At 47.3% G+C, this 20,305-nt stretch overlaps 7 protein-coding genes and 2 pseudogenes across 8 annotated transcripts in view; 4 read left to right on the top strand and 5 right to left on the bottom strand.

Moving 5' to 3' along the window:
* CNH00200 (expressed protein) overlaps window positions 1-1,752 on the bottom strand; it is a 4,929-nt gene extending 3,177 nt beyond the window's left edge. The window contains exons 1-6 of the mRNA XM_024657618.1: window positions 1,483-1,752; window positions 814-1,421; window positions 662-765; window positions 371-612; window positions 153-318; window positions 1-86 (exon numbers count right to left, since the gene is read on the bottom strand). The exon at window positions 1-86 is cut by the window's left edge and continues 84 nt beyond it. Coding sequence (XP_024513417.1) covers window positions 1-86; window positions 153-318; window positions 371-612; window positions 662-765; window positions 814-1,421; window positions 1,483-1,726 — 1,450 coding nt within the window. The 5' untranslated portion in view covers window positions 1,727-1,752. The remainder of the gene's footprint in view (window positions 87-152; window positions 319-370; window positions 613-661; window positions 766-813; window positions 1,422-1,482) is intronic.
* A 126-nt stretch (window positions 1,753-1,878) lies between these two features.
* Window positions 1,879-3,238, top strand: CNH00210 (hypothetical protein). Its single transcript, XM_024657619.1, has 3 exons — window positions 1,879-2,215; window positions 2,299-2,365; window positions 2,455-3,238. Exons 1-3 carry the CDS (start codon window positions 1,931-1,933, stop codon window positions 2,928-2,930), a joined length of 828 nt encoding a protein of 275 aa, XP_024513300.1. The 5' UTR covers window positions 1,879-1,930; the 3' UTR covers window positions 2,931-3,238.
* CNH00220 (ubiquitin-protein ligase, putative) lies at window positions 3,211-6,791 on the bottom strand. Its single transcript, XM_572216.2, has 8 exons — window positions 6,663-6,791; window positions 6,539-6,561; window positions 6,276-6,408; window positions 6,151-6,226; window positions 4,794-6,100; window positions 4,315-4,746; window positions 3,796-4,257; window positions 3,211-3,725 (listed from the first exon to the last, which is right to left on the bottom strand). Exons 1-8 carry the CDS (start codon window positions 6,695-6,697, stop codon window positions 3,692-3,694), a joined length of 2,502 nt encoding a protein of 833 aa, XP_572216.1. The 5' UTR covers window positions 6,698-6,791; the 3' UTR covers window positions 3,211-3,691.
* Window positions 6,792-6,985: 194 nt separating this feature from the next.
* CNH00230 (cytoplasm protein, putative) lies at window positions 6,986-9,285 on the top strand. Its single transcript, XM_024657620.1, has 5 exons — window positions 6,986-7,162; window positions 7,212-8,020; window positions 8,078-8,364; window positions 8,426-8,699; window positions 8,770-9,285. Exons 2-5 carry the CDS (start codon window positions 7,999-8,001, stop codon window positions 8,877-8,879), a joined length of 693 nt encoding a protein of 230 aa, XP_024513301.1. The 5' UTR covers window positions 6,986-7,162; window positions 7,212-7,998; the 3' UTR covers window positions 8,880-9,285.
* Window positions 9,286-10,757: 1,472 nt separating this feature from the next.
* CNH00235 (hypothetical protein) lies at window positions 10,758-12,052 on the bottom strand. Its single transcript, XM_024658717.1, has 2 exons — window positions 11,812-12,052; window positions 10,758-11,752 (listed from the first exon to the last, which is right to left on the bottom strand). Exons 1-2 carry the CDS (start codon window positions 11,998-12,000, stop codon window positions 11,081-11,083), a joined length of 861 nt encoding a protein of 286 aa, XP_024514630.1. The 5' UTR covers window positions 12,001-12,052; the 3' UTR covers window positions 10,758-11,080.
* A 1,092-nt stretch (window positions 12,053-13,144) lies between these two features.
* Window positions 13,145-16,196, bottom strand: CNH00250 (annotated as a pseudogene). Its single transcript has 3 exons — window positions 14,442-16,196; window positions 13,705-14,385; window positions 13,145-13,643 (listed from the first exon to the last, which is right to left on the bottom strand).
* On the top strand, window positions 13,181-16,170 carry CNH00240 (annotated as a pseudogene).
* Window positions 16,197-16,480: 284 nt separating the features above from the next.
* Window positions 16,481-18,805, top strand: CNH00260 (expressed protein). Its single transcript, XM_024657621.1, has 4 exons — window positions 16,481-16,548; window positions 16,599-17,454; window positions 17,511-17,758; window positions 17,808-18,805. The coding sequence occupies exons 2-4, from the start codon at window positions 17,371-17,373 to the stop codon at window positions 18,586-18,588; spliced, it is 1,113 nt and encodes a 370-aa protein (XP_024513302.1). The 5' UTR covers window positions 16,481-16,548; window positions 16,599-17,370; the 3' UTR covers window positions 18,589-18,805.
* Window positions 18,774-20,301, bottom strand: CNH00270 (DNA repair-related protein, putative). Its single transcript, XM_572220.2, has 7 exons — window positions 20,105-20,301; window positions 19,906-20,054; window positions 19,773-19,850; window positions 19,558-19,718; window positions 19,388-19,502; window positions 19,015-19,329; window positions 18,774-18,964 (listed from the first exon to the last, which is right to left on the bottom strand). The coding sequence occupies exons 1-7, from the start codon at window positions 20,250-20,252 to the stop codon at window positions 18,872-18,874; spliced, it is 1,059 nt and encodes a 352-aa protein (XP_572220.1). The 5' UTR covers window positions 20,253-20,301; the 3' UTR covers window positions 18,774-18,871.
* Between the last annotated feature and the right edge of the window lie 4 nt (window positions 20,302-20,305).

Raw genomic sequence — 20,305 nt, 5'->3', positions numbered from 1 at the left:
AAAGGGGGTTATCACTCCGTTGGCCGAAAAAGATTGCTTGCTCCAACTTGGATTTGAGACGGGCTGTCGCAGTGGAGAGCTGGTTACTGCGATAAAAAGGGCAAGGTAAGTTGCAAGCATATGATGAGGTGCAATGCGGGAAGGGGACGTACAGGGAGTCGGGGCTGGCACGAGGTTCAAGTGCTTCGACGTTCATCAAGCCGCCCTCAGCGGGGATAAGAACCATGGTAGGGCTGTTGCTGTTGCTGGTCACCGGTCCCGCGCCAATGTATGCGTTATTCGGATCTTTGAGTGTAAGGGCCTCTTCATAAGGCGCATCTATGTTTGATAATCAGCACAATCCGACCCAAGCTCAGTGTATTGGACGCACCAAAATCAAGTGAAACCATCATCACCGCCGAACCAAAACGAACAAACGCCATCGTACTGCCAGGGGGTATTACCAATCTGGGGATATCTAACAATCTCTGATCTTGACCGGAGGTGAATGATATGGAGATTGTACGATTGACGATTGGAGGGTTGGAGCGGTGGACGGAGAGGAGGACAAGGGCGTGAGACGGAGGAGATGTCGAGTCAGAATAGGTAATTAAAACCGCTAGGGAGTCGGAACTGCGTATGAAAGTTAAGAGAGGTCGTTTAAAAAGCTTGACAGACTTACTCTAGTGCGACGACATCTTCGAGATCAATGCTGATGTCAATAGAGGACCAATTTTTGAAAAGCTCGCGCCCAATGGCTTCATAAATATCATACTCTTGCACCAGCTAACCGGAGTCAGTTATATAACGATTTTAACCGTGGATCTAACAAACCTTCTGACCGTCACTGGTAAATGACCATTTTTGTATGCTCCTCTGTGCCATAAGATAGACCTCCGCTCCGTTACTAGCTACACTCCTGATTCCGAATCGATCATGCTTCCCACCAAAAATCACAGGACTAGCTCTCCCAAACATTCCACCCGGCCTCATCAAAGGCGTCACCACAGGGGAAAGCCTTCCTGCAGAAGATGTTATACTCAGCCGATACGCCTGCGAAGATGTCGTTGTGAGGATAAAATTGTTTCCGTCCACTTTGACGAGTCTCTCTATCCAGTCACCTTGCGGAAGATCCAAAAACAACTGCTGATACCTCTCCACGTTACTCAGAGCCAAGCTCATACTCTCCCAATACCTTATCTCGCCTGTACTAGACATAAGTATCATCCCAGGTTCAGATGTAGATGTACACAACGCGGAGAGAACAGGAGGAGGGAAACGGCTGGGGGAAGAAGTTGGAAGAGGAGCGGGGAAAGCGTAGGTTGTGGGGGCTGAATGGGTACGTTTGGAATAGTTCCAGGCGATACAGGCTCTAGGTGAGGATACCAGGGCGAAGCCAGTCCTGCTATCGACTTGGCCCGTTACAGGATCGACTACAAGGTCTGAGACAGGACGTCAACTTTAGTTTTTTTTGCTCTTTTGGTTCGAATAGTGTATATTTACCAGACGCCTTGATCAAAGCAGCCACTTCCCCTGGAAATTTTCCAAGGGACGTAGTCGAGTGTCTCTCATCTTTACTCCAAAATACCTTTTCCTTTTCGTCAACCGGTCGTTCTGTGCGGATTGTCTCTGCGTTGGACGGTGCTGGAGATTTTGTCACCCTAAGCGCCTGGAGGCGCGAGCTTGGCTGCTGGGCCTGCTGCCGCCTCGGTGTCTGCACCCTTCTCGTCGAGGGTGAGTTGAACATGGCTGGGCTTAGCGAGTCGAAAAATGTTATGGAAGTCAACCCCTTATTGGATTGTTTTCCTTGTGAGACTTCGAAAGAGGAGTTCGATCACGTGACTTATTCATATTCAACAATAATACCACATCTTAAGCTCTCGATAATGTTCTTGTCGATACTCAGTATATTGCACATCCCTAACGAAGAACTTACACCAGTAGAAACACCATGGCAGACAAATCCAAAACAGAGCGTCCATCATGGAACAAAGAAGAATACGCCACAAAAGCTAAAGAGAAAGACAAGGAAGCCTACGAACACGCCAAAGCAACCGAAGAATCTCTCGCCAAAGGCCATGCACCAAAGAAACAATCTCAGTACGATGATCTGCCCAAACCTACAGAACTCCTCAAGGCGAGGACAGAGGATCTGGGATTGACGAAGAATTTGAATAAGACCATGTTGGTTACGACGACTACGACAGGTAAAGGACCGAGAGGTGCTGGATTTTATGTGAGTTGATTGATCTCCTTACCATTGCCGTTTAGCAGCGAAATATTGCTGGGTGGGAATGGTGCTGATGTTTCTGAATCTAGTGTGAACTTTGCAATCGAACTTTTAAAGACAGTCTTGCATACCTAGACCACATTAATGGCCGTCTCCGTATGTCGCTTCTGTTTCTCTCCCAGAGTATCACCCATTAACATCTCCCTTCCTCCTTTCCCCCCGCTTTGGCATCAAAAAATCGACAGATCTTCTCAAACTCGGTCAATCAACCCACGTCGAACGCTCCACCCTCTCCCAAGTCCGCGCCAAAATCGCTTCCCTCCGCGCTGCCACCCACCAGAAAGTAACCGCCCAGAATTTCGATTTTCAGTCCCGCCTGAAAGCCGTAAAGAATGCGCAGGAGGCCGAAAGAGAGAGGAGGAAAGATGAGAGGAGGAGGAAGAAGATGGAGAGGGAAAAGAGAGAGGAAAGGAGAAGGATGGGGATTTTAGATGACGATGAAGGCAATAGAGATGAAAGCGGGGAGAAGATGGATGTGGACGGGGCAGAGAAGGATGTGAAGGATGGCAAGAAAGACAAGAGACAAGAGCGGAAAGAAAAGAGGGAACAGCAAGTAAAGGACCAACAACGAGATAGAGAGGTCGAGAAGGCAATTAGAGAGAATGAGGATATGTCGACTATGATGGGTTTCGGCGGTTTCGGTACGTCAAAACGAAAGTAGACTACTTTTGCCCGTTACCTTGGTGGCCTATCTGTTTCTTGTCCTTCGCTTTCGGGACCAGGATCGAAAGACTGGATGTTCTTTTTAAGAGCTGGGCGCTGTCCTTCCACATGCACAAGCAAAGCAGGGACAGGAGAAGTAGTGTGCAAAGATTAGAAAATCAAAAATCAGAAAGAAACTAAGTTATGTGGGACAGCATCTGTTGTACTCTATTACACTTTGCGTTAAGTAGGAAGCTCGAAGTATTGTGCTCTACATCTAGGTAATCAAGGTAACTTTCAAGCCACAAAAATGCATTTTTCCATTCCTAATTCTTTTCCTATCCGTTTCCCTCAGAAGTACTTTGTCTTGTTTCAAACATACGAACTAGGTGAGGGAAAGAGCGAGAGATATAAACTACACAAACAAACTAGTCTGATCGGGTCTTTGTGCGATGTTGCGACTAAATGTACTTCAACAAAAAGAGAGGGGATTGAAGAGATAAAACGATAAGAGGCCGAAACGTGTATCTTTATCCAAATCACTTCGCTGCAGTGGTACGATCTCAACTACACACAGAAACAAAAACGCATAAACGAATGCGACACGAAGGCGATAAAAGAAAAGTGGGGCGGCTAGTGAAAAATTATTACAGATGTTTCGTCTATATATTAAAATGGTATGGACACAAATGAAGATGAATAAAGAATGAATTTAAACAACTGCTAAAAACAAAGTGGTGGATGGAAAGTAGAGGTAGACGTGAAGATAAGGTGATGGGTTTATTCTTGGCCGAAACCGACAGTTTCTTCAACACTAAATTGATGTCATCAGCGTCCTGATATCTAATTATTGATTATTAGAAGAACGTGGGATGGTAACTTACGCAATAGTCAATTTTTGCTCTAAAGCCTCATAAGACTTGTAAGCCGGTAAATCAATTCTATTGAAACAAGTGTGCGATTTCGGCAACTGCGTCACTTCTCCCGCCTTCTCAATCGTAAACCTTCTCGGTCCATCGGACCCTTGCAGATCCTTGAAACCATTCACAGGGATCCTCGAGGTTCCAGTCGTGAACTGCAATAACCTTGACTTCTTCTCTGCAGGCCAGTTCTTAACAATCTTCCAGAACCACTCGACCACTTCATCCGAGGGGTTGTATCCTCTGTAATCCGTGTGTTTCTGCCAGTCGTCCACGTCGATCTCGGACATACCACCGATAAGGAGTTCGAGCTCGCGCTCATCGAATACGTTGATGAGTTCTTGCGGGATGAGTTCGTTGAAACCGGACATGAAGGCTTGGAATTGCTCGGATACTCGTTTAGAGATTCGATATTCAGTCACAAGGCTTTGATGGGAAGTGTCAGCAACCAAACCCATTGATCAGAGAATAGACGAGACATACTCGACGTAGTCTTTCTTGTTATCCTCTGTCACCTCAACATCCCTACCTCCAGGCTTCAAATCAACGGTGACAACCTCCCCAAAATGCTCCTCAGTAATCGAGAAAGTATCCTCAATGACACCCGTGATATCATTCTCCAACATCCACGTCAAACCCCTAAACAAACCCGCGTCCACACTCTCCAAATCTTGGAGTGCAATCTTCTTACCCAAGATCATCTTGTAGAATGAGACAATAAAGTACGCATCGAGGAAACGACGGTGGAAGATACCGAGACCGACGACACGGCCAATGAACTTGAAGTAATTGAGATGCTCTGGGTTCACGCCAGAGTTGGGGTTGATTTGGAGGGTATAGTTGTCGTGAGCGGAGTACTCAAACAGACAGTAGAAGGGGTTGAACATTTCGTGCGAAAGAAGGAAGAAGAATTCTCTGAGAGAGGATTTAGCAACGTACAAGTAAATGAAGATGCGACTCACCTCGAAAGACCTCCGTAATCCAAACCATCTTCACCCTCAAATTTGATCATCAACCTCTTCTTCAAATCGTTCGGGGTCTGCCTCATGATCTCGGTATAGCTTCCCTCAAAGATATTATCACGCGACACCTTCATGTGACACTGCCCGGTGTTACTCCTCAACGCAGGCTGGGACCTAAAGTAGATGAGCTTCCTTCTGAAGTCTCGTTTGTACTGCGGTACATTCTGGTCGAGCGAAGAAGGCAATCTAGGGTCGTCCCATGTAGTCGTTTTGGTATTGTGGTCAACAAAGTATACTCTCGCGGTGGATGTCAACCTCATCTCCCAACCACTAGGCAAGGGACCGAGCTGGCTGACGGTTTGAGGCTGGACAGACAAGTTGCCCTGCTGGCCGGGGGCGATGAAACGCAAGAGTTGCTGACGACGAGGGTCAACCCATGTCGTCGTACGGGTGTTGTGATCGACGAAGTAAGGACGACCTTCGGGAGTGAATCGCTGTTCCCAACCAGAAGGCAAAGGACCTTGTCCGGCAGTGGTAGCGTTGCTAGCGTTTACGGGGTTCGCCTGGGCACTTCCAGTGGTAGGGGTGGTAGCGCCACCACTGTTCGCACCGCTCTGCTGCACGTCCAGCATTTCATCAGGCAATGTCCTCTGGTTGTGCCTCGCTCTGGCTTCACCAGTGGATGTCGCTTGAGTGGCGCTGTTAGACAACTCATTATCGCTCGGGCGGTTCCATGTCGTGGTACGGGTGTTGTGATCGACATAGTATTGACGGCCAAGATGGTCAATACGACGTTCCCAACCAACAGGCAATGGTCCGTACTGGTCAGAATGAGAATCGAATTCATGGCCTACGTTGGTGCTAGTTCCCGTTTGACCAGTAGAAGCAGCTTGGATGGTGGGGTTGACGTTGGGAGCACCGGAAGAAGACACACCCACTGCTTGGGCTGCGGGTTGGGGAACAGCAGAAGCAATGGCGTCGGCAGAAGTAGGAACGGATGCTTCGGCGCCTTGGGCGGGCTGAATTGCAGAGGCGGGACGAGAGATAGATTGGCCAGCGGCGTTGTTCGAAGCCAAAGCAGAAGCAGCAGGCGCAGGTGTAGCGACGTTGGTGGAGCTAGAAGCGGCGGGGTTGTTCGAGATAGGAGCGTTGGTTTGAGTAGAGAGGTAAACGATCAATTTGCCTTGGACCGCCTGGCCGTCGGAACCCTTTTTGAGCTCCTTTGTGAGCATCTCCTGACCGCCAAGTTCAAGATCAATGACATCGGAAACTTTGATATTGATCACACCAAGGAAACCTTGGTCTTGCTACGAGTGGGGTCAGTGATTTAGGGTAGAACAACTGCGCCGACACCAACCTTTCTCTTGAACTTCCGCTGGTCAAAGATTTGTACTGCCACAATGGACGAATCCTTTACGTCGATGTCAAAATTCCTACAGAAACAGTCAGAACCAACCCCAATCTCAAAGTCTCACGACCTACTCATTCCAATAAGGGTTCAGTGTCCTCTTGATGACCGAAGTGGTGTGAATTTGCTCCGAGTCAACAGAGACGATAGCGAATGGGTCTGGGAGTCGGAGGATATCACGCTTAATGAGGGAATCTGCCGCGACGACTGTTGTGTAGTGAAAGGGTGGAGCAAGAGAATGAGTCATAGGATGGGAAAGTGACAATTGTTGGGTGGAGGCAGGTATAAAGGATGTCAAGTAAGCGTGTGAGGCGGCGTAATGGACAGCAGAACTTACTCGTCACTCGGATCTTTCGTGTTCTGAGTTATATATGTTGATCGGTGGTTGGAGGATGAGAAAAAGAGCATCGGACAGTAAGCAAGTTGCTCTTATACACGGTGTGGCAAAGGCGATGACATACAAGTTTCTGTTTCCAGTGGCCGTGAAGGCGACCATGGTGTGAAGATTGAGGAAATTTTATGGGCAGTATTAGTACAGACGGGTCTAGAGTGGGCGTTGGACGAAAAGAAAGGCGAGATCGTAGTTAAAGATGAATCCCAAGATGACATAAAGAGGGGAACGAATCATGACTGAGCAGCAGCCCCCTACGAGGGAGACGGAATCAAATCACCTCGACCGCAATTTTCACGTCCCACTTTAATCGGCCCCTGTGTTAAAGCGGCCATGGCCGGTAATCGGGCAGAAGCTCCCAAAAAAGCCATAATACATATTCTTCTGCATCCTGCTAATATAGCCCGCATAATAATGTTCGACGTATTTCTACGGTGGGACGACGACGTTGCAGGGTTCGACCATGATGATGACATGATGAGTTCCGACAGTCCCCGCTCGCAGAAGATACGAAGGCAATGACCACTCACCATTTATTACTATCATATCAATGCGACTCGATGGATTCAGGTAAGCACCTGCTGGTGACTCTCGCTGACCGATCCTTCATGATCTGCAGCATTTCATATACTACCATACAGCTCAAATTTCGCCTTATTGACCACCCCGCACATGTGACCAATCAGCATGTCCTCTGCAGCTGCCCCACAATTTGAGTTCCGATCCTTCGTTGAAGCGCTCAAAAAGGTGATATTGTCAGTATCACCCGAGAAGTCGATTCCAATCTAGGAGCGGCGGCCATCACTCGTCTCGTATACGAGAATGACCTTCCTGCGCCCTTGTTCGAGAATGTCAAAGGTTCAAAAGATGGACTCTTCTGTACCATTGGTGCCCCAGCTGCTCTGAGAAAGGATAAGAAAACTTGTTTTGGACGCCTGGCTCCACATGTAGGCCCATGTAGGCCTGGAACCGACAGCTAGTACGAAACAAATTCTCGACAAGCTGATCTCCGCGGACAAGATGGAGCCTATTGAGCTTACAGTCTTAGAGAGCGGGCCATGCAAACAGAATATCATTCAGGAGAAAGATGTCCAAGTGGAGGCTCTTCCTGCGCCCTGGATCCATAAAGATGATGGCGGAAAGTACATACAAACCTACGATACGCCTTACGCTATCAATCGAAATTTTGATGACTTGCTTATAAAGATCGTAGGCATGCATGTTATCCAGTCTCCCGATGGTAAATGGACCAACTAATCCATCGCACGTGCTATGATCAAGGACGACAAACACCTCGTCGGCCTGGTCATTCTCCACAGCACATCTGGCAAATCAAGGAGCTTTGAAATAAAGAAGGCAAAGATTGCCCGTGGGCTCTGTGCTTTGGCGTGCCCCCCGCTGCTATCATGACATCGTCTATGCCTATACGTAAGCTCCCCGTCAGACAGAACATGAAATCCAGCTAAACATATTGTCTTTCTGCAGCCGACGGTGTTTCAGAAGGTAGTTACATTGGAACCTTCATTGGCGAGTCTATTCCCGTTGTCAAATGCGAGACCAACGACCTTCTTGTCCCTGCTACGTCTGAAATTGTCTTTGAAGGCTTCTTGTCTGTCACCGAGACTGCTCCTGAGGGTCCTTTTGGTGAAATGCATGGTTATGTATTCCAAGGCAACTCGCGTGATAGCCCCGTGTACAAGGTCAACTGCATAACTCATCGCGACGATGCTATCCTTCCCATGTCCGCCTGCGGACGATTGACGGACGAAACTGTAAGCCGCTTCAATATCCTTTCCTTTCCTTGTCCGAGTCATTGTCCTGACCGTTTAACAGCAGACGCTGATTGGTTCTCTCCACGCTGTTGAGATCGGGGAGATCTGCCGCGATGCGGGTCTTCTCGTTACTGAATGTTTCTCTCCTTTTAAATATCAAGTCACCTGGATCGCCCTTCAGTTAGATGGCAAGAAATTGACGGAGATGAAAACCACTTCTGAAGAGCTGAGAAAGAAAGTCGGTGACTTAGTGTTCAACACAAAAGCTGGAAGCACTACTCATCGTATCGTCCTTGTTGGTGATGATATTGATGTGTATGACGGTACAGACGTCCGTAAGTCTCTTTTGGGCTAAATCTGCTCCAATCAGTAATGATAATTGGTAACAACAGACTGCTTTATTAGTGTTGGCCTTCTCCACCCAATGTTGCCCCAATATGGACGAGACATTTTTCGAAGATGTCCCTGGCTTTGCTTTGATTCCTTATATGGGACATGGCAATGGTAACCCCTGACGAGGTGGCAAGGTTGTCTCAGACTCCCTTATGCCTTTAAAGTACACCACTGGGCTAGATTTCGTCTCGGCCGACTTCAAGAGTAGCTATCCTGAAGAGTTGAAAAGGCAGGTTCTCCAAAACTGGAAGAATGATGGTTTGCTCCTTTGTGAGAAGGTCAAATTACGATGATTTGAGCAGCAGTAGGAGTAACGTGGTTTGCTGAGCATAGATAGTCAGCTTTCAATACAGTCTCCTCTTGTTTGTGAAAAATAGTCATCTAGGACTAGTAGACGAGTTTTAAAGTATATAACAGGAGCAGATAACAGGAAAACAAAACAGTACTCGTAAATATATTAGACACTATGATCTGCAGGTCGTCCTGGGGACGGATCATTATCTATTTGCAGGCATTTCCTTATTATGCAATTATTGAAATCCTCAGTTTCAGCTCAATCTTGGAGCTTCCGTGGAGAATGAACACATCTCTATTATTACAACTCGCGGTAAAACTTTGCATCTAACCCACCACATTACTTCCTTCCTTGAAATATTAGGATATTTCGGTACTTCGGTAGGACGCTACCTCGTCCTCTGGTGCTAGCAACTCCCAGTCGACGGATTGCAGAAGGTGCCCACCCATAGGGACATCGCCCTGTACCTTGCATGCCTCACCTTTAAACGTTCCCTTGAAAGACAAACCACTTCCAGGCAATGTCTGGAGTGATATACTTTCTGGTTTGAAGAAGAACGCTAATTGGTTACTTTCACCATCGGAGCTTCCATCAACGGTCGCTCCCATGCTTCTACATACTTGGCTACAGACTTTCTCCCACTTGTTGGAGATGATTCTGGAAGCAGTATCATATTCGCTGCCCAAACCCATAGCATCAATCTTATTGGTCAAGTTTTCCTCAAAAATCCGACTCAATTGATCGGTGATGACTACTGGCAGCCTGCTGTCTTCCAGATCTTCAATATATTGAATATTCCGAGATGTATTGGCCGAATTAGTCGACGGTTGACCTTTCCAGGTGTCGGGAGCGAACTTGGCTTCGTAAGTTCGACTAATAGTATTCCACTCCTCAGGTTGAGGGTTTACAGTAGTACCCCACACATAGTCCACCGTTGTTCTTAGACCCGAGCTTGTAAGAGCACATCTGACATCGGGTTTTTTTAGGTTCAGAATCATGTGCAGGGGGGCTTGATCTTCTATCAATTGGGCCACCGACGGAATATCATCTTCTAACTGAGAAAAAGTGGATTCTGTCATTGCCATCCTTGCGGAAGGGTTCGTGATGAATCGACTGGCTTTGTCCTCCAGATCGTCTTTGGAGGAGCTAAGCAAATGACGCAATTGTGTCTCTGTGGCGATAGTGCTTTTTCTCGAGGTTGACATGTCGGATGAAGGCAGTAGCGGTAAAAGCTCACTTATTGAAGAAGCAGAAGAAGTTATCGTTTCAAAATATAGGACCAGCATTTCGAGGTTGTTTAATTATATAGCCTGACTTCAGGCGGCTGAGTTGCAAAATCGACGCATGTACGTAGTGGTAGGACTACTCATCACTGGGAAAATAACACTCCGACCAACAATAGAACGCTATATGTAAACATCCAGGTTGACGTCACAGCAAAACTACGTAGAAGGCTGTAGACCCTCCTTCACTCCATCCTACTAGGCATTTGATCATCCGCGTGAAAAGAGGACTCCAGCAACCAACGTACTTTGTGTCCGTTCACAACGCATGAAGGTAGTCTTACTTGCGGCAATCATTCGCTGCCAGAATTGTTCACACAACAAAGGAGGCAAAAAGGAATGGACGTCGTTTTATAGTCGGCTTCAGCGGCGCTTAAATCATTAAGAGACTTTCTGCACGGCAGGCAGTGCTTTTCATATGGCGATGTAAGGATGCATATCCATTCAACCTGGTGGAATCGGGATTGTAACATCCTTTTACAAGATCGTTGTATTTCAAGACTCGGACTATTCACACATTTCTTCGGTAAGATCGAGAAGACTTCCACACAAAAAGACGCCGACGATTGGCCGAGTCTCGATCTGTCTTGAGATGTGCACATGCATCCCCGATCTGTAGGACATGATATCTATGGTCAACCGCTCCTCGGGACGAAGGCTTCTACCCTCTATGTTCCCCGTCTTTCTCCCTGCTGGGCGGCTGAATGCTCATATATGATGTGGCAGCAATCCCGTCTATGCCTGCTCAGAACAGCCTATACAGCTTCGCCCAAGGCGTAGCATTGAATACGGCATCATACCTCCTCTTCATCATCCCACTCACTAAGCCTGTATCACTGGTAACTCTTGCCAGTCCAAATGAGACAACCCCTAGTAAAACCACTATCAACCCTCTCAAGCCTAGTTTGCGTGGCTTGGCAATGACACGTGGTGCAGGATCGGAACCAGACTTTTCTCCATCGTCCGGATATATCTTCCTCTTGGTGGAGAGGATGTTAGAGGGGCCCCCTCTAGCAGGACGACGCCGCAAACTTTTCAACCAGGTTGCTACTTTCATCCCACCCACAAGCGCATGCCAGGCTCCTGCACCTACTAATCCAAGGTACGCTATCCAAGCTCCCCAACTCCGCAGATTATAGCCTACAAATTCCCACCCCAGTTCGCTTGGAGATAGTTCCCTTATGGGAGGTGCGGAGGAGGAAGGGATCAGTCGGTGTGTTATAATGTGTGGGATGAGAAGAAAGACGAGGGGATAGGCAAGTGTTTGATGGGGGAGAGTAGGGAAGCGAATAGATTTGGGTAGAGAGGTAGACGTGGAGAGGAGAAGACGGCGACTGAGAGAAGAGAGAAGATGAATGGTAAGAGGGATATACACGAGTATAGGCTCTAGAGGGATATACAGATCTCGAGCGATCATCTAAGCACAACAACAACATAAGCACAATGACATCAGTTACTACTGTAGCTAAGTATTACCATAGTCTTCTCCGCACCATCCAATCCTGCAAAAGCAGCGACCACAGGACTAGCCAAATGAGGGACGAGAAAGATCGTGAAGACCATTGCCGAGGTGTTTTGGGTGAGTGTGAGAGCATGGAGGAGCTGGCCCCGACTAGGCAGGCGGAGGAATGTGCCCCCATTCTTGGAAGGCGGTTCGCCGTCCATTGGTTATACGGAATTGGTTATGGGATGTGTGATAATTGGAAAAAGATCCATGATACTCCGTAGACTGTAAACAGATGTGATTTGAGGGTGCAGTGATTGGTTCAAGGCCCGGCAAGGGCCGAAAGTAAGGTACGCCTACAGATAAGATCTACCCACCACGCCGTCATCCTGCTGCTACACACGCACTGCATGAAGGTGAATTTTTTGAAAATGCAGCATGATTCTTCATTTTATAAAAGAAATACTTGGCTTCGCAACTACTTTCAAGTGAAACTTCCCATTTTACGCCTTGACGCCATTTTCTGCGTGTACAATGGTCTTTTGACGATGTCCAACAAACAAGGCCAAAATCACCTTAACTACGTATTGCCATGCACGCAGTCCAGCCAAAAGCGTCAATTTGCGGCCCACCACCGCCCCCCCTTAGCAGAACCCCTAATCCAATAGACTTTTGTCGCGATCGTGGCCGGACCATACCTTCTGTCTTTGACACCACTCAACACTTGAGCTCTGTTATTCATCCAAGATTCAAGGTTTGCCTAAAATCACCAATGCCTTTCTTTTGTCCCGCATTATGGTGTCCATACTTGACGGCATAAAAAAATTGAGATTTGAGAAATGGAATCTACACTTCTTTCATTCGTTACCTCTCAGGTCGCATTACGGCGCTCGCCTACTGCTGGGGACTGAAGCGGTCACTGAGAGACGGTGAAGAAACGCAGCACTCGTTTATCCTTTTTAAGAGAGTCGCGAGCCGCACGCAAGGCAGCCTTTGATAATTTGATGACCTTTTCGACATCTGGAGAGCCAAGGCGTGGCGGAAGGAGCGCAGGAACGATCAGGAGGTACGTTTCAACACAAAGAATGGCCCGAAAACTGGTATCGGGGCGTTGAACTGTGCTTCTATTTGTCCCTGACTAATTTGATGGGAGATGGGGGCGAGTATAAGATGGGGATAAAAATTTCGGGAACTATTTCGGACACCCCCCCTATTTCTTTTGGGACACCCCCCCTCCTTCTACTTTGGGTAATTTTGACAGAGCAGCCGATAGATAACACCATGGACCCTGCAGTGCATCCCTGAGGCCCTTATGCCTGTTATTTACGTAACTAAATGTTCTTTTTCGTGCATAGTAAATTCAGTCCTCTAATATTATAAACATCTATTCTTCTTGTGACATCTATTCCTCTTTCGACATCTATTCATTCTTCCTTCGCCTTCATTCCCAGCTATGTCGATCTCTCCCTCGCTGCATTATAATACTATCCTCCTGCGATCGAATGCTCGCATCCTTGCCCACATTATTCTCTAAGTTGTATTGGTAAATTTGAGGAGATTGGAGATTATTGTATCCACTAACAGAAGGGTAATGATAGGGAGTTGGGGCTTCGGAATGATTGTGGAATAATACTTGGTTGTAAGGGATATACTGGGTAGGAGGCACATGGTATTTTGAAGTTGGGTAATGCTGTGGAGCAGGGGGATAGTATTGTGATAATGGTGGATAGAATTGGGAAGAAGGGGGTAATTGGGGGACCGAGGGTTCAGGAGGAAGATGCTGCATTTGAACAGCATGTGACGGATATATTTGAGAGGGGGCAGGATATTGTGACCGAGAATGCTTTTTTGGACGAAGATTGGGCTATAAAATATGTAAGCGCAAGGTCATCGAGTTGGGCTAATCTTTGAATGAAAGGACCAACTTCATTCGGTACCTCGACAAGATCTTCCTCATTTCCTTCCTCATCATCGCTATCTGGGACAAGAACTCTTCTGTCTTCACCTGCATTCTCAGCTTCTTGGTTTTTGTCGACCCTTCGAGACGCTTGAACACGCGCACAGTCTTTGGTATAGTGAGTGGAACTTTGGCAGTGTTTACAGCGCCCTTTTTTTCGCTGGGTCAATCCAGCCCCCATAATTCTTTCTGACTGAGTCAAGTACCTTCCTGAAGGTGCCGACATCCGGTCTTCCTGCAACACTGGTGGATTAGGGGCCTTCCTTCCCCGCTTGGTGCTTAAAATGGGTGGATCGAGGATAAGTTCTTGGTCCTCACCGAAGTCAAATACATCATCCAGCCGTATGACTGATGTATCTGGGGTGCCAACAAGTCTGTTAATATGGTCAAGGTATCTTTTGAGACTTGCGGCAGACCCGAGACGCCAGTGAGGATGAATGTGATCCTTTTCAAGGTGTCTTCTTTCCCGGACGAAGCTAATGAGACGATGGGCGCAGGGCAATCCATGGGATTTTGTAAACGAGCCACTGCACGGGTGTGATTCTTCAAAGTCATCGACACCTTCATCGTAATCACCCAAATATCTTTTGGCCAAAGTCAACTGCTCAGCAAGAAGCTTCATTGCAGCGCGGGATATGGAGCCTTTTAACTAAACAATTATATCAGCACGATTACAAAAAGGACAGAAAGAAGGAAGGAACATACCCGAACAAAAGTACTGGGAATATGTGTAGCACACCTCGTTCTCTCGAGCTCAATTCTTTTCAAAATTTTCAACCACTGCTGATCAAAATACGTACTTAGAGACCCAATGACAAGCAGAAGATCACCGTACTTGGTGTCAATTGATTTCTTAAGAGTTGCGTGCTGACCTTCTAAGCGTGAATTACCGGTTTGTCCGAAGTGAAGTTGCTTGTTGATATAGGCATGTACAAAGCGCTCCTTGATTTCATCCAAACCCCGGATATACGAGATCGCTCGAGCATATTTCTGACCAGGATAAAGTTCTTCCATCTTCCGATAACCTTCCTCAAGCTGCTCATCCGATTTTGCATGTACACAATACCGTACCCAAGCTTTGCAGAAATTCGAGACAGCCATGACGATGTTCTCTTCGTCAACGAAACAGGGCCTTATATTGCTTTTGACATTTTCTTGAAGATGCCAGAAGCAGGAGAAGCGGTAAGCCTTGGGGAGGACAGACATGAGAGCGTTGATGAGTGCTGGGTCACGATCGGTAATGACAACCTTGACATCCGGTTTGCCGACAAGTTCGAAGAACGAATTGAGAGCTTGGGTATACCAGTTTGTGGTTTCACGCAACATCAAGATGACTCCTGCAGTGTATGTCATACCTGTCGATGTGGATCCGACGATATGGAGCATGGGCATCCGGTACAGGTTCGTCTTGTATGTGCAGTCGAAGAAAAGGACTTCGGGAAATCGGTGAATCAGTGCGCGAGCAGTTCGCTTGGTGTAAACCAAACCAATGAGTTCATCGCGTGTGTTGACAAACGGACGATGGAGCTCATCATTGCTCACTAATTGCCGAATACAAGCAGCACTTGCACTGGAGCCAGCACGGAGATCTGCACGACGACGAAAGGCGAGACGATGCAAGTCTTCCGATGTCAACATTACCGTTGGGAAACGCTGAGACATGGTACTGATGATGGAGGGGAATGGAGTCCGGCTGTCGATCAACGTGTTGATCAGCTCTTTGGCTTCAGGCGTCCGCGAAGCACGCCGAAGAAGTGCAATTCCAATATTGGCGACAGGCGGATGATTGTGCGAGGCATTCACGACCTTCCAAGTCCAACATTTGTCTCCACCATGCTCTTTTACCTCTGCCTCTGCCATCTCCCAAGCCACAGCAGCAAAAGGGCATCCATTTTTTACGGTCTGTATAGTCCTAATGCGCACATCTTTGAAACTGTCCCCTCGTGTGCAGCGATACTCGTCTCCAAAGATGCACGAGTATTGTATCAATTCTCTGCCCTCTTTGTGAGTTTTCGTTGGCTTCTTCCTTTTGCTCCGCCTAATAACAGCAGCGAAGCCTTGTGAGGCTGCGTAAGCCTGGACAGCGCCTTTACACTCATCTTTAGATTGGTAGTACGCTTGCTCGTCGAACCCAGGGGTAGAGATCATCTCGTCGTCGTTGAAGGAGTCAATGGGAGCCTGGATAATGTCATCCTCACTATCCTCTTCGTCGGCAATATTGGAGACTTCCGATGAATCCGAACCTTCCATGGCATGGAGATTACCTTCATCAAAATCAAACGCCATTGATTGATGTCCCGAGTATATTTCGGCCTCTGGGACGCGGATAATAGGAGAAGGTGGGCAGATACCGGGTTGGGGAGAAAGAGGATCCGAAGAGTGCAAATCAGTCGAAGCCATGATGTTTTCGAATACGTTATAAGTTTCTTAGGAGGATGAAAAGTATTTAAATGACAGCAAAAAGGAGGCGCGTTATTAGAGAAAAAAACGCGTTTGTTGTTCGTTACTTTTGTAAAATGTTGCAGTCTGGCGCACGCGACAATATCATCTGAACTAATTACGTAAATAACAGGCATAAGGGCCTCAGGGATGCGCTGCAGGGTCCATGGTGTTATCTATCGGCTGCTCTGTCAAAATTACCCAAAGTAGAAGGAGGGGGGGTGTCCCAAAAGAAATAGGGGGGGTGTCCGAAATAGTTCCCAAAAATTTCGGGGAAAGGAAAAGGTTATGATGGAAGATGGATGAGATCCCCGACTTACCTCTTTGACTGGTTGGGTAGCTGGTTGGAGACGTGTAAAGGGCATTCAAACGAGTGAGTATCTGGGTATCTTCCCCATACCTACTCGCTCACTCCCAACCAAGCCTGAAGCTCACGAGTTGGAGCAAAGGTCTGGATCTCTGCTATACCAACTCCGCCATCCCTAAAGCGGTGCGTGTACAACTCCTCTCTAAATCCGGCCTTGTTGGCAAACTTATGCTGATCCTCATCACAAAATTTCCTATTATGGAATCTCCTATATTCTTCTTCTATGCCCTGTGGACTTCCTTCTTAACTCGATACCTTTTGCACCTCATACCCGTCGTGTACTCTCCCTTCGTATCCTGCTGCTTCCTTTCCTACTATTCTTCCTTTCTTCCGTTCTTCGCCGTTTACCATTTGTCTCTTCTGGCATATCAAACACCCAATCGATCAACGATGGACCCGATGGCATGATCCTTTGTCCTCCTTCTGCCGGACGTTCATCTCTACGTAATGTAATGCTCAGTCAGCGACTGCCGATACACGCAAAAAGGCAAGTTTGGAAACGGCTTTTATACCCCGACGTCAACTAGCATCTTACCTCTTCACCCATCTTTGAGTCACCAAAAAAAAGCGGTTCAGCGGACCGTCGTCAGCTCTGTGTGCATATACACTCATACACCTGTATAACCAAAAGCCAACAGCCAAAGATTTCCAACAATCTCGACAGGATCGGACCTGGATCTTGGAACACACACATCAGAACTAGAGGGTGTGACTCCAGTCCAATCAACCGTCACCTCAAAATCACGCCAATACATAAGTTCAGTGAAGCGTCGGCAACTTCTTAATACCATATCAATCTCGGAAAACAGTGGCAAAGCATCGTCGACGATGAGCGATACCGATCGACCTTCTCGCGTTTGGCTCTTCCTTGCCAACTTATCTCTTTGCCTTTGCTCTGTACGCGAAGACGATGTAGGTCTCTTCTGCCATTTCATAATTTCCCATCGCTAACTCTGAACCGGCCACAGTCTGAGAGACAAGCTCTTTATCCACCCGATACCGTTCTTTCAGCGCCTCGACCCCGTCTTCGCCCTCGACTTTCAAATCTTTCCCCCTACGGGAGCACCACCTCCAGAAGATGGCCCTCTGCGAGTACCTCGCCAATCAAAAGTGGGGGTTTGGCAGGCTTCACTGGTATTGAGAGTAATGTCGATGCCGAGACCAGACGAGAAGAAGGAAAGAGAAAAATGGATAGTATCTCGAAAGCCTTTGCTGAGTAAGTGTTCTCTGTCTTTCGAACTGGGCATCAGCTGACACCATGATAGACGGATGACCGCACTCGATCTACCCCCACACATTCATACCCTCAACATGCCTTTTACACCATCCCTTCAGCCATTGACCACAGCCGTCTCCCATCCCACCTTACCCACTATCCACACTATACGCCCCCTAGGATCACCTAATCGTCCTTCTGCCCCACACTTGGGCCGATCCATTTCTGAGCCTCGATCCCTCCATGATCTCGGCGGATTCGCAGCACATCATGTCCCATTTGGATCTTCCGTCGTCGTTCACGGGCGGGGTATTAGTCCTGGTGTCTCAAGGGGCAGAGGAAGGATGAGGAGTGCCACTATTGGGGAAAGATGGACTGTACCTGGGGAAGGAACCCGTGGCAGGAAGGGTTTGGAAAGGAGGAGTCCGAGTGGGCTAAATAAGGAGAGTATTGACTCTGACGAAGTTGAGCAAGAAGCAAAAATGGAACGATCTGCATCGCCTTCTTTGAACCTTTCCTTCGGGCGACCAGTTTTACGTTCATGCTCCAATTCCCAATCACATTCGTGTACACGGCGTCGTCAATCCTCTCCACTAGCAGGTCATCCTGATCAGCAAGAGCCTCTCTCGATGGGAAGTTGTTGGATAGATCCAGAGTCTCACCTTCATTCGAGCTCCCGCGCGCACTCCGACGTGCGTGCCCAGGAAGTCATTCATAGGGATCTGGGGCTCAATGCTCTCTATTCTGGGAGTGCCGCCAGTCACCCAAAGAGAATTAAGGGCAAAGGTAAAGGAAAGAAAACTCGGAGGATGAGGCTAAGCTCTTCATGAGAGCCCATGAACTATACGTCATGCTGTATTTTTGGGATTTTCTGTTAGGTAATGACTTACGGTTTTCAGACCATAATTTTTAACGAATTTCGACGTTTCTGTTGATTCATAGTACCCTGTCAAGCATTAGACATTTGCTAGATGTTTAGTCCGAAAACATTACTCATTTGTATATACACGTCAGCATCCGAATATGAAAAGCATTTGCATGTGTAACCCAATAAGGTGATGTCGTGAACAAATATAGGAAATCGTAGGTAAAACAGATTTTTGAGTCTTTGGCTCATCCTCTTCGAATACGTTTTGAAGGTCCTGCGCTCCCGGTTGACGGTTCTTCGTCGTACTGCGTTTCAGGAACATAAGACCGTCTTATTGACTAGTTGATGTGATTAGGATCAGACTTCATACGTAAATGGAATAACTTACTCCCTGATTCTGAGTTTGACTCTGGCTTTCCCTTCGCTCATCCAACTCATCCTCTGCTTCAGAAGAACCACCCTCTTCTTCCTCACCTTCATCATCCATATCCCCAACATTCTTTCCTTTCCCTTTTCTCTTCCTACCACCTTTGAAATTGTCCTCCATAATCGATACTGCTTTTTCACCGACAGGTTTAGGCGCAAGATCACGGAAACTCGATGAACAGCTTGGGCAGACAGGGTTGGCTAATTGTTGGATGTTGCGGGCATAGCAAGTGTTATGAATGTGACAGTCGCAACCCACATTAGAGCAGGCAAGACCCTGTGAATAGCATGGCATTAGATACAAAAATATGAACCGCGAGGAAAAGGTGGCTCACTTCGGTCACCACACGCCTACATTGTGCACATGACTTCACATACTGATCAAACTCGTTCTTGAGGTATGTTTCAAGTTCAGCGAGTGCTCGAACACCCAATGAAAACCTCGTTCGCCTATCATACGTATGAGTCCTAGTTATCTAATAAATGGAGGATATGTTAAACTTACTTAGACTTGTAAAGCCACCCTCTAGAGACTAATGCGTCAAGCAGACTCTCAGCATGGGACTTGGTCATCTTATGCTGAGTAAGAGGAGAGTCATTGATGACATCACGCGCTTGGCCAATAGCCAATGAGTTGGCAGGGTATGAAACGACAATACTTTCAATCTGTGCGAATTAAAGTGTCAAATTTAGGAAACTGTAGGAAAAAAATGGATTTACAAGGTTGCGTAAGTATTCAACTTCCATCGAGTTGAGGTCAGTTGCAAATGACGCAACCTCCGAAGCATCCAGGTTTCTCTAGCCATCCATGGTCAGCTTTATAATCTAAACAGTGTCATCCGACAGGACTCACAAGCACAAAAAAGGCTCGATCGGATCGCTGATCGATAGTTCGAATTACTTCCAAGCTCACACTGTGCAGCAAAGTCGACACGTCGGTCACGAAACTTGCCACTCCATGACCGCTTATAGCGTACGGAGGATTAAACTGTCTGTCGTAGGCTGCATAATTTTAATTGAGCATTGTCTATATTGACATACAAAAGACATACCGCGGACTGCCGTGACAGCGCGTTTATAAAGTTCGAGCGCAATGGCTTCGGAGACAACACGTCGGGAGAGTAATGACTGGATGAACACCTGATGGAGGAGAGTCGATTCGACAGTACCTGCCGCATTCGTTATAGCGTCTCTGGACATTGTTTACGCTCGATATATTCGGAAGGGAGATGGAAAGGCAAGAACGAACGCGT

Source organism: Cryptococcus neoformans (genome assembly GCF_000091045.1).
Source record: "Cryptococcus neoformans var. neoformans JEC21 chromosome 8 sequence".
Classification (NCBI taxonomy): domain Eukaryota; kingdom Fungi; phylum Basidiomycota; class Tremellomycetes; order Tremellales; family Cryptococcaceae; genus Cryptococcus; species Cryptococcus deneoformans.
The sequence above is the reverse complement of the archived record's forward strand: the minus strand, read 5'-3'. Positions and strand labels throughout refer to the sequence as shown.

Excerpts from the sequence above, each read along its gene's own strand:
- CNH00235 (XM_024658717.1), bottom strand. The coding sequence starts at position 12,000 with ATGGACGGCGAACCGCCTTCCAAGAATGGGGGCACATTCCTCCGCCTG. Across the intron at positions 11,753-11,811 it reads ATGGTGCGGAGAAGACTATG|ATGATCGCTCGAGATCTGTA; the intron begins GTAATACTTAGC and ends TGTTGTGCTTAG.
- CNH00220 (XM_572216.2), bottom strand. The coding sequence starts at position 6,697 with ATGGTCGCCTTCACGGCCACTGGAAACAGAAACTT. Across the intron at positions 6,562-6,662 it reads GCCACTGGAAACAGAAACTT|AACACGAAAGATCCGAGTGA; the intron begins GTATGTCATCGC and ends TATATAACTCAG. Across the intron at positions 6,409-6,538 it reads ACGAAAGATCCGAGTGACGA|TCGTCGCGGCAGATTCCCTC; the intron begins GTAAGTTCTGCT and ends ACTACACAACAG.
- CNH00270 (XM_572220.2), bottom strand. The coding sequence starts at position 20,252 with ATGTCCAGAGACGCTATAACGAATGCGGCAGGTACTGTCGAATCGACT. Across the intron at positions 20,055-20,104 it reads CGCTGTCACGGCAGTCCGCG|CCTACGACAGACAGTTTAAT; the intron begins GTATGTCTTTTG and ends AAAATTATGCAG. Across the intron at positions 19,851-19,905 it reads ATCGAGCCTTTTTTGTGCTT|AGAAACCTGGATGCTTCGGA; the intron begins GTGAGTCCTGTC and ends ATGGATGGCTAG.
- CNH00230 (XM_024657620.1), top strand. The coding sequence starts at position 7,999 with ATGACATCGTCTATGCCTATAC. Across the intron at positions 8,365-8,425 it reads GACGATTGACGGACGAAACT|CAGACGCTGATTGGTTCTCT; the intron begins GTAAGCCGCTTC and ends ACCGTTTAACAG. Across the intron at positions 8,700-8,769 it reads GTATGACGGTACAGACGTCC|TGTTGGCCTTCTCCACCCAA; the intron begins GTAAGTCTCTTT and ends CTGCTTTATTAG.
- CNH00260 (XM_024657621.1), top strand. The coding sequence starts at position 17,371 with ATGAGCGATACCGATCGACCTTCTCGCGTTTGGCTCTTCCTTGCCAAC. Across the intron at positions 17,455-17,510 it reads GCTCTGTACGCGAAGACGAT|TCTGAGAGACAAGCTCTTTA; the intron begins GTAGGTCTCTTC and ends AACCGGCCACAG. Across the intron at positions 17,759-17,807 it reads ATCTCGAAAGCCTTTGCTGA|ACGGATGACCGCACTCGATC; the intron begins GTAAGTGTTCTC and ends ACACCATGATAG.
- CNH00210 (XM_024657619.1), top strand. The coding sequence starts at position 1,931 with ATGGCAGACAAATCCAAAACAGAGCGTCCATCATGGAACAAAGAAGAA. Across the intron at positions 2,216-2,298 it reads CGAGAGGTGCTGGATTTTAT|TGTGAACTTTGCAATCGAAC; the intron begins GTGAGTTGATTG and ends TTCTGAATCTAG. Across the intron at positions 2,366-2,454 it reads CCACATTAATGGCCGTCTCC|ATCTTCTCAAACTCGGTCAA; the intron begins GTATGTCGCTTC and ends AAAAATCGACAG.